The 11,988-nt window shown below is 36.9% G+C and overlaps 1 protein-coding gene across 1 annotated transcript; it reads right to left on the bottom strand.

The window, feature by feature from the left end:
- Positions 1-1,268: 1,268 nt before the first annotated feature.
- Positions 1,269-11,983, bottom strand: panx1a (pannexin 1a). Its single transcript, XM_051103790.1, has 6 exons — positions 11,438-11,983; positions 7,052-7,176; positions 3,751-3,947; positions 2,999-3,497; positions 2,248-2,404; positions 1,269-2,012 (listed from the first exon to the last, which is right to left on the bottom strand). The coding sequence occupies exons 1-6, from the start codon at positions 11,619-11,621 to the stop codon at positions 1,939-1,941; spliced, it is 1,236 nt and encodes a 411-aa protein (XP_050959747.1). The 5' UTR covers positions 11,622-11,983; the 3' UTR covers positions 1,269-1,938.
- Between the last annotated feature and the right edge of the window lie 5 nt (positions 11,984-11,988).

Genomic DNA, 11,988 nt, shown 5'->3' on the forward strand with positions numbered 1-11,988 from the left:
AAAATGAAAAATTGTAATTAAAATGTTACGTGTTACTTCCCTAACACATCTACTGCTTACACAAACGTTGATCACACTACAAACAAGACAAAACTATATAAGATGCTATAAGAAACAGAAATGATTCATTCGTTGTTTACCTGGGTCTTCAGTCTATGATTAGCTCACCTCACCTCTTATCTGACAAGTTTTCGGGTTCGAGTCATTCGTTCATCACGTGACAGCCCCATAAGATGAACGAACGACTCGAAAAACCCGAAGACTCGAAACAGGTGAACTACAGAACCTAATAGGATGTTGCGCATGCGCGACTGAACGAATCACTCCCCGAGACGACTCGTTCTTCGCGGGTCACATTAAATATCCGTTCAAAATGAACGAATCATTCAAGAACGCGCATTCCAGAGCCTGTGCTACACGAGCTTTTGTGCTTAAAAAGTATACAAATTTATATTTTGTCCTATGGTTTCGCTAGATAAGACCCTTCCAATTTAAGGTTTTCATTGTCACTTGTAATAATGTGCAACATTACATTGGTTTAGGCAATGAAAACTAAGCTCCATCAGGTGATGGTGACTGTAATCATTCTGAGGTTGTTTAAATAATTGCTCACAAGTGTGTTATTTTATATGTGAGTAATATACTGGAGTGTGAGATTAAAGCAGCAGTACAGCAATTACACTTCTGTGAACCGAAATCGATTACATATCAAGAACCAGACATTATTTTTGACATTATTTCTTAGCTTTATTACTACATCTCAATTTTTTTTTCTTAATTTCACTTTAAAATTTCTCTTGCGGTTGAAACATGAGTGTTTATATGGAAACACTATTGTAAGCACAAAAAAAAATTAATTTAAGAAAAAACAAGAGTCAAAAGACCCAACTAAAGCAATCACTGATCACAATAATGGTGGTTTTTGAAATTGTATCATTTCCGTTCCATTAACAATGATAAATCAACTATGTTTAACATTGATTCAATATTTTTCACTTGCTCTCTTGCTATCTGGGTCAAATTCTGTATGTATATTTATTGCACTTACCCTGAACTACATGGAACAAGCAAGCACCATTTTAAATTACAACCAACAGATGGGGATGTAAACACATGCTATGTGAAATAGCTTATTCAAGGCAGTAAAAACAAGCAGCAATTTTTATAAACCCTCTTATTTTGTTAAAACTATTCATATTTTGCATTTTCCATACAGGTGAGGTAACTTATGGCAACACCTGTACTTGAGGCAAGAATTCCACAACTAGTGTAAAAATCGACCTTTATTTTCAAAGAAAAGAAACAGACACAAAACATAATTCACATAAGTATTAAAAAAACAAAACAAAAAAAAACAAACCACGAACGCAGAAAGGGAAACAAATTGACAATATCAATCTTGGCAGAAAGAGCAGATTATGCATTATCCCATTTCTTTCTTTCATCTCTTCCCACAATCTATATTTCAAAAAATAAAAAATAAAAATAAAAAATACACAGATTAACATTTTCTTTCAGTTTATTACAATTTTCCCAATATTTCAGACTGAGCGAATCAGGAAATGCTCACAGGCAGCTTTTGTTTGGGTCAGTCACAATGTGAACATGTAACTAAATATGTCAGTTTTACCAAGTCAAGTATAGGACCGTTGTATAGTGATACAGGATAACTGTTCGAGCCAGACATTTTCTGCAGTGAAAATGTTACTATGAATGGTACTATAAAACTGAATGTGGAAAATTAAAGTCATAATACCCCAATCCCACTACAAGAAGCACCAAAACAAAATTTGACTGCAGTTCTTAGTTATGCATTTATGAAAGGACGAGACTTCAGCTGTTTTCCACCATTTTCCCAAAAATGTATTCCTCTATGTGTTTGAGATGTTCGGAGCCTCAGTGTGATGTAGGCTGTCACCGTATCCTGCAAATGGCAACTCAGACCACCCTCTGGCGCACAAACTTATCTTCATGATTTTTCAAGCCACCATCCTGCAGCAGAGGAGAAATCTCTAGAGAAACACAAATTTACATTTGTTTATATCAAGTGGGTCAGAAATCTATGTGATCTTATGCGTCAATGCAACAATTTCCTGATTTTACATATGAACATCTTAGAAAAAACATTGTCACTAGCATGAGCTACCCTTCTTCACAGAGACAATGCTAGTCTTAATCTGTGAATTTATTTATAGATGAAAGATGAGCAAATTGGAAAAAAAAAAAAAAAAAAAAACACCACCACACCTTTCATTTCAGTGTCACCATTGTTGGTGCTGGAGATTTTTCGGTCCTTCCTCAGCAATCTGCCATCCACCATATCTGTTTTAACCTGTCCAAGTGTCTGCAACAACTGTATGATGTCAAAATGCTCACCTTCCTCTTTTCCTAACAACTCCAACACCTGCATACATAAAGCACACATATTACAAAACAACCTCTTAAAAGCACAGTCTATTACAATACATTTTTTTGGCAGCCTTTAAAATATATTTGTTTCCCTGAATATTGTAATCAATATGGACTTAACACTAGAACTACAGGAATTCTATAACTACTAGAATGGCCATAGCGGCCATTCTGACCATTGATACTAAACTGAAACTGATCGTTTTGTCTCTTAGGACTTCAGTATATCATCACGAGTCGCAGGGTTTCATTTGGTTTTGTTTGTGTATGTTTTTTTTTACTCTCAAAGATTTGGTGGCCATTGACTGCCACTATATGACTGACAGACTGCAACGGTTTGAGTTAAAAATCTTTGTTTGTGTTCTACTGAAGAAACAAAGTCACCTACATCTTGGATGCCCTGGGGGTAAGCAGACAAACTTCAAATTTTCATTTTTGGGTGAACTATCCCTTTAATACAACTCACCAGGTGCCAGGTTTGGAAACGACGGGCCAAGTGTGAAAGCACCCTTAATTACACAGCAAGTAGGTAATGTCTGAGGGGGTTCTTTCCCAGTGTCTATGCAACAACAAAACCTGATCAACACACCTTTAGGCACTTATAACTCTTCAGCTCACTGAGGTTCTCCTCCAGAAACAGCAGATATAGTGCTTGATCATCCCAGGCCACACGCCCAAACTGCATTACCCCTATAGTGGGTAACATCTCGTAAGGTTTCAAGAACTCCATAGTCCTTCTGAACGGAACCAACATGGCGTAAAAGCACAATGGCAGCAGCAGCAAATACGCAGAAAGATTGATGTAGCTCAGGAGCTGAAAGATGCCCACTGCAACTAGCTTGCACTGCATGGCCGGAGGTACTGAGGAGTCGTTGATAATAGCGCCGGTTCGGATATCACATTGAAATTCATCTGTGACAGAGAGGCGGATGTAATAGCAAAGGTAGATGCAGGCTAACATGAGGGCCAAGGAAGTGATGATGCGGCAGATGAGGTATCGGATCAGTAATCCTCGAGAAAAGCGTTTGGTCATCAGGTACTTTTCCAGCCAAGGATATTTAAAGTTTTCGGTGATATCTCTCACAGAGCTAAAGAAAAGACATGCAAGAATAACAGGATTTTAAATGTTATAGGCATGTGATAGAAATTGTTATGATTGATGAGACGATGATGATGAAAAGAAAAACGTTTATGAAAAAAAGCTGTTTTTATAGAAACATACGAATGGGAGGTTAGTTTGTGCATTTCAGTAATTCCCACAGAGTGAAACCATGTGACAGCTCCGTGTGCTCAGTAAACCCAGTCACCCTACAAGTATGTCAAGAAGAACTAAAGGTTTACCTGTGTGAGCCCATGTGGGCTGACTCTGAATCCACTTTCATGCATTTAGACAGTTTGATGGCTCTGTTATAGGAACGGTCCAGTTCTTCCATTAAAAAGGACAGATCAGAAGAAAGTACAGGAGCTCCCGTGAACCGCCAATACAACGTTGGCATGTAAACTGATATTGCCACCAGCAACAAGACATATGGGAAGAACTGCAGAGAAAAAGGAGATAAGTGCATTTTAGGGGCTAAGTTGTCCTACAATACATACATGATTTTTTTCCATTTATTTACAGTCATGGCCAAAAATATGGGCACCCTTGCAATTCTGTCAGAAAATGCAACACTTCTCTCAGAAAATTGTTCCAATTGCAAATGTTTTGGTATTCATGCGCTTATTGTTTTTATTTGCACTACAACTCAAAAAAACAAAGAAGAAAAGACAAACTTGATAAAATTTAATACAGAACTCAAAACTGGACTGGACAAAATTATTGGCACCTTGTCAAAATTGTAAGAAATAATTGCTTTTCAAGCATGTGATGCTCCTGTAATTTGTATTTAGACACACCTGTGGCAAGAAACAGGTGTGGGCAATATAGTAATCACACTTGCAACCAGTTAAAATGGAGAAAAGTTGACTCTACCTTTGTGTTGTGCCACACTGAGCATGGAGAAAAGAAAGAAGTGTAAAGAGTTGTCTGTGGATTTGAGAGAAAAAATTGTGGAAAAACATGGACAAACTCAAGGCTACAAGTCCATCTCCAGAGATCTTAATGTTCCTGTGTCCACTGTGTGCAATATCATCAAGAGGTTTACAGCCCATGGCACTGTAGCTAAACTCCCCGGACGTGGACGGAAGAGCAAAATTAATGAAAAATTACAATGAAGGATTGTCTGAATGGTGGACAAAGAACCCTGATTAACTTCCAAACAAATTCAAGCCGATCTGCAGACACAGGGTACAACAGTGTCAGCTCGCACTATCCGTCGCCATCTAAATGAAAAGGGACGCTATGGTAGGAGACCCAGGAGGACACCACTGCTGACACAAAGGCATAAAAAAGCAAGACTGGAGTTTGACAAAACTTATGTGACAAAACCACAATTCTTCTGGGAGAACGTACTATGAACAAAAGTAGAGCTTTTTGGTAAAGGACATCATGGCAGTGTTTACAGAAAAAGAAAAGAACACAGCCCCTACAGTCAAACATGGTGGAGGTTCAAAGATGTTTTGGGGATGCTTTGCTGTAGAGTTGTCAAAAGGTCCCGGGTTCGGTACTTTCGGTATTGAAATTTTAAAAACGTCCATTTCCCGCTCACATTTGAGCGCTGTTAAGCCAATTTTTAAACATCGCTGATTGGCTATAATTTTCACGCACTCAACAGACATGACTGTGATTGGCTACAACAGACATGGCTCTGATTGGATAAGTGCTTCACGCTCCTCACCGAGCGCTCACACATAAGCACAACGGGAGCGTTTGAAAGCCACGTGTGTCAGCGGATCCTTAATACATCTGCATATAGAAGGATTCACTGACAGATGCAGCTTTCAAATGCTCCCGCTGTGCTTATGTGTCAGCACTCGGTGAGGAGCATGAAGCACTTATCATTGTAGCCAATCACAGTCATGTCAAAAGGTACCGAACCCGGTACCTTTTGACAACCCTACTTTGCTGCTTCTGGCACTGGATGCCTTGACTGTGTGAACGGTATCATGAAATCTCATGATTACCAAACAATTTTGGGGGGCAACGTAGTGGCCAGTGTCAAAATGCTGCGTCTCCACCAGAGGTCATGGGTCTTCCAGCACTCAGAAATGGTTACAAACAAAGTGCTGGAGAGTTCTGAAATGGCCAGCAATGAGTCCAGATCTGAATCCAGTTGGGAGAAGGCATCCTTCAAATCTGAATGACCTGGAGCAGTTTGCAAAAGAAGAGTGGTCCAAAATTCCAGTAGAAAGGTGTTAGAAACTCATTCATGGTTACAGGAAGCGATTGATTTCAGTTATTTTTTTTTCCAAAGGGGGGTGCTACCAAATATTAAGTTAAGGGTGCCAATAATTTTGTCCAGTGCATTTTTTGGGTTCTGTGTGGAATTGTATCAGATTTGATTTTTCTTCTGTTTTTTTTTTTTTGTGTTGTTCTAATGCAAACAAAAAAAATAAATAAATAAACAAGTAAGCATCAAAATATTTGCAACTGCAACAATTTTCTGAGAGAAGGGTTGCATTTTCTGACAGAATTGCAAGGGTGCTGATATTTTTGGCCATGACTGTATGCCTTCAATTTCTAAAAAAATAAGACACACATTAATGACCTCAAAACTAGATTATTTTTTTAATAATCTATAATATAACACACTCTCTTATGTATCCTAATCAAATCCCTTAATGGATTGTAATCAGGGTTCCCACACCTTGGTTAACTTCAAATTCAAGGACCTTTCAAGGACTTTCCAGGTCCAATACCCTCAAATTCAAGGACTTAATGTGGTGACACATTTCAAGTGAGAGCAAGTTTACATTATGTCACTTTGCAAGATCCTAGATCGCAACATAGTGTCAGCCCAGATCCGGCCCACATCATGCACATGTGGAATGATGATCTGACCCACATGCAGCGTGGAATGATGGCACTTGGGTGGACTGCTCCTGTTTGCCAGATCTGGGCCACAAGTAGGCCATAGCAATGCCACATGTCAGCCAAGAGCAAATAAATAAACTGCAACTGCACCTTATCTGAGTCACAAAGTCTGTGTATATTAAATATGGAGTCATCTCAGCCTTAATACATTTAAAAAAAAGTTTCAAAAACTTTTCAGGGCCTTGACTTTTTTTTTTTCAGATTCTTAAACTTTCAAGGATTTCTAGGACCCGTGGGAACCCTGTGTAATGCTGTTCCATGTAATGAGACATTGCTTGCAACGCAATTAAGTGATTATGTTTGATACATAATACGGTTTTCGTCCTACTTCACCAAATCAGTTTCAACAAACCCACTGCAAAACTGTTGCATGTCTCCAAACAACAAACAGTGGTGTTTCATTCCTGAATGAATTGAGGATTTGAACAAATCAGTTGAGTGAATGATTTAATGACCCATTTATAAAATATGTGACTTGCTTTGTTCCTAAAAGAATGAGTCCTTTTAAATAACCGATTTATCAGAATTTCACAGATTACCCAACAAGTGTAAACTGGAATTTTTTTCCCCAGTTAAAATGGAATACTCTTTATTTGTAATTGTGACAGCTTTGGACTGCAATACTAAGGAGAAACCAGTAAAAAGTGTGAAAATGTTTTATGGGCTTACCTTATGCAGCCATAGTGGCAGGCCTCCTGTGTCCTGTGTTTGCACTGCCGCCCAGCAGTACGAATCCACATAAGCAGCCTGACGCCATGAGAACTTTGTAGGGGAGAAACAACTAATCTGCGTACCTAGAGAAAAGAGAATCAGATTTTTTTTTTTTTTTTAGATAGAAAATAAATTAGAAAGTACTTTTGCATCTTTAAAGCTTGAAGTTGGTCGCTATTCACTGTTATTGTACAGATGAGCACAAGCAAGACATTGTTTCAAATTTCCCTTTTTGTGGTCTGGAAATAAAAGGTCATACAGCATTATAACAACAACAGAGGTAGAAAACAAAGACATTTATTGTCAGTTTAATCACTCCTTTGAGCTGTAAAACAAAATTCATAAAGCCTTAATTAAATCTGTTCATCATATAAAGCCAGAGTCTCAGACAACTGCTTAATTCATATGGATTACTTTTACAATTAGTTGATGAACTTCATGACGTGTGAAAAAAAAAAAAAAATCTTAATTTGTGCTCAGAAGATGAACGAAAGTTTTACAGGTTTAGAACGACAGGAGTGTGAGTAAATGATGGCAGAATTTTTCCAGTCGACTCCATGCAAACCGACCAATTTACATAAAGTCGTTGCTGATATGCTCCAGCCCCAACGGTTCTCTCTGTGTGAACAAGCAGTGCAGTTTTGTCTGCTACACAAACTCAAACATTTGTGCTTGTGGTGTTTTTAGCATCTGCCTCACTATATGAGTACAACTCACTTTGAACCTTTACATTGCAGTTATTATTTTGAAATACTTAATCTATGAATCAAACAGTGAAATAATTCCAGATACATTACTATTCAAGTTGTTCTTATTTTCCATGACACCGTTTAAATTTACAACAATGACGGCAACAAAAACAGCAGAAGTGCTGAATGAGAAAGCATATTCACACCCTGAGATTAGGTGTTGCTTTTAGACAAGCAGAATCACAGCGCTTACCTTGGTCACTCCTGTAAATAAAAAAAAAAAACAGCGCTGCGCTGATAAACACTATTTTATTAGGCATTATACAAAGATAACAGAAAAAAAAAAGAAATCTCAACAGATTCCAGAGATTCCAGATATTCAAATAGTTGCATCTCAGACAAATATTGTCCTGTCCTAACAAATCATTCATCAATAAACACTATTTTATTAGGCATTATACAAAGATAACAAAAAAAAAAAAGAGATATCTCAACAATTTTTTTCTGAAGAGCCTCTGTTCCCTTTCATTCATAATGTTTCCCTCTTTTAAACCAGTAAATACGCTCCCACACCTCACTCATCTTTCAAGTGGACATTTCTGAGCAGGCACTGAGTGACATGAAAAAACGAATGCAAGGTCTGGGGTGAATGAAATAAATTTGCTATCCACTCCAGATATCCATAATTTAAAATAATGTATTCTTTTTTAAAAGTAACATTAAAATTTCAACAGTAAATCCCATGTTGACAAGCAGCAGCAGCTCCGTTTAGCTGACTATTATCACACATCACTAATAATTATTTGGTTACAGTTTAAGGTGTCCTATTTGTAGTGTAACTGTACAATTAAGTAAACAATTTCTTTATATAACGAGATTTAATTTAGGCTTTAATACATATAAAAACATTAATGACATAGAGCACATCAAATATGGTAAATGAAACCTCAAATGTGCTTGCTTAACACTTAAGAAGCAATAAAGTTTGTTCTCATGACTGCATGATAGCATCTAATATTTATAGAACTGTACACAACGTTATTAATATCTAGAAGAAATAATGCCTACCACTTTCAACCCAGTGTAAAAGGCATGTCTTTTAAATAACATTCTTAGTGTATCACCACCTAAGAGCCGTTATGTAATCATTTTTAAATTTTTAATCTTCATGCCACACTTGCAGAACTGTTTTTCAAAATTGTCAACAAGGATTATCTTGTTTGATGTGAAATGAAAATTATTATACAAAAGTGTGAGGTGTAGCACATATATATTATGAAATTTTTAATGCAGAACTTTGTTTTAAACGGGGAAAAAAGAGATCATTTTGTAATATAAAATGCTACTAAATTCGGTATAGCTTTATGTAATGCACTTAATGTAATAACATACAGCATAATCTCCTGTCACACCCAGGGCCACATTAAGGGGCCCCTGGGCTTTACCTCTTGAGGGGACCTTCATCCACGAGAACTACAGCCTACTTTTACTCAATCTTAAAAATGAATCAGCCTTTAATTTTCCAGTAATAAACGGCAATACCAAAAAATCCAAAACTATAGGGTCTGTCATATAAAATACATAGAAATACCACTGCATGAACTACACATATGCACATATTTTACACAGATATCTATATAAAATCATGTAGCATTAAATTATATGCATTAACACTGGCTAAATGCATTATGAAATAACATTAAAGAACATGTAAGAAGGTGAAGGTAAATGTACGCCCAAAACGTTCTGTGCAAACTGATACACGCCTTCACAAATATGTCTTTCTGCTTGTGGATATTTCTATCAGGCTGGTAAGTTTATTTACGTTTTCACAAATCTTACTCTACACGTGCATTTTTTAAAAATCACCAATTCAACTTAATAATACTGAAATAATTTATTAACATTGACCAAAAGAAATAATAGATCTAAAAAATTGTTAATCATGATAGTTATTCTTGACAGCTAATGCAACAACTAGGCAATGTTAACAAATGTTTATCACATGTTTTAAGCCTTGCCATTCAAGACAGTTTAAAGCATTCCGGGACAAGAAGACACAAAAGAGAGCTGAATTCAATAAGCTCTTTAAATTTATTAAAATCAAAATCAAAGATGGAGAACAAAAAACAAAAAAAAACAAACAAACAAAAAAAAAAACTGTAAAGCAAATACAATATAGGCATATTTAAAAAAAATAAAATAAAAATAAAAGAAAGACCTTGAGCAGTTTGCAAAAAAAGAATGGTCCAGAATTTCAGTAGAGAGGTGTAAGAAACTCATTCATGGTCACAGGAAGCGACTGATTTCAGTTATTTTTTTTCTAAAGGGGGTGCTACCAAATATTAAGTTAAGGGTGCCAATAATGTTGTCCAGTGCATTTTTTGGGTTCTGTGTGGAATTGTATCAGATTTGACTTTTCTTTTTTTTTTTTTTTTTTTGGTGCTCCAATGCAATAAATAAATAAATAAATAAATAAACACGTGAGTACCAAAACATTTACTGTCCCCTAAAAACAACTCAACATACAGCCATTATTGTCAAAACAGCTGGCAACAAAAGTGAATACACCCGAAGTGATGACAGCACTGTCATTTAACCATGCAAAGCCACATTTTTGCATTTACTTGTACTTTTATTTTTAATCTTAGGTATGTTTATGTATGACTTCAACTTCTGCCGAAGTCTTTTTTTTTTTTTTTTTGGTAAGATATCTGTACTTTTACTTAAGTATGGCGTTCAGGTACTTTATCCACCACTGGTAACAAAAGTACTTTCTTACAATAAAACAGTACCTTCATATGTCTGATAGGCCTGTTTAATTACACTTATGCAGAATCATTCACATCAGCAATCTAAAAATGTTTATTAGGTCTAGTGTGTGGTGGCTCAACCTGTTTTACTGTGAGCTCAACTACGTTAAGATGAAAAACAAGTTATCTGTTTGAATAATTATAGTCTATTTTACCTAGCTACTGAAAGCGTATGATCTACCTTTGCCATGATCTACTTCTGCATCATCTCCTAGTCTTACGTTTAAGTAAACCGTAAACTCCAGATTTATTTACTTTTTTCCTTCTCAACAAATTTCCCTTTACCAGGGGCCCATTTAAGCCAATGCATTACCAGGTCACACCTACTGAAGCCAAAAGACTATGCATACTCCAAATACCTCTGTAGCTGAGATATATATTTACCTGCAGCAACAGGAGCACATCTGTTCAGAGCTGGTTATGTTCAGAGAATAGCTGCTATAGTTACTTACCCTGAAAGTTGCTTCAGTTTTTTGAAAATTAAAGTTAAACTAGTCCATTTCCTCTGCGCACTCACATGATTTTTAGAATCCTCCAGGTGTGGGATATATATCATTGGAGTACAATATAATTATAGTGGAAACTGATCTGCCATTGAATATGCTATACAAAAATTTTTGCATTAAACGAAAGCTCAGTATAAAACGCCCAAATCAAATATGGCACGTAAGAAATGCAGTTCAAGTCATGCATGCCTTTACTGCTCTTAACAATACACAGAGCAGCTTCATTAGATAGAAAATAATCTCTGTTAAGTGAAACTTAACAGATCAGCAAGACAGGGTTGTTACGCATATGATCTCTGATGATCTATCTATGACGTGTGTGAGAAAATCACATACCGACAGACACTTCCTGAGCGAAGGCGAGAGAGATGAGCAGCAGCGGCAGACCCACCGCCACACAGGTGACCATCTTATCCAGCGCCGTCTCTAACCGGATGCCTTTGTACCTGTTTTCTGATGCGGGCTCCTTCAGCACGAAATCCGTGAACACATACTCTGTGGCGGCGTGCGCTATAGCCATGACTTTCCTCTTTTATTATCTACAAACTCCGATCGCAAACATTCATAGAACTTTGGACTGGTTGAAAAAGAAAGCTGATCCCTGCTCAAAAAGTACTCATTCTCCCAATTTGCACTTAATAATTACAAGCTTTAGGAATGAACAGATACAGTATTTGGCTTTAAATGTAAATACGCAAACAACGGCACTATTTCCGCAAACATTTCATTCTTCTTCGTTTTCATTTTCTTCTTCTTCTGTGAGTTTTACTACCAGGCTCCGAACCAACTAAATAGCTGCACAGCGCCACCTGCTCTGCTGGATCACGATAAACACGAGTTCTGGAACAGGGATCCTTCAGAGATCTTCTTTGGATCCTTACCAGACG

This window comes from Labeo rohita, unplaced genomic scaffold (assembly GCF_022985175.1).
Source record: "Labeo rohita strain BAU-BD-2019 unplaced genomic scaffold, IGBB_LRoh.1.0 scaffold_559, whole genome shotgun sequence".
Taxonomy (NCBI): domain Eukaryota; kingdom Metazoa; phylum Chordata; class Actinopteri; order Cypriniformes; family Cyprinidae; genus Labeo; species Labeo rohita.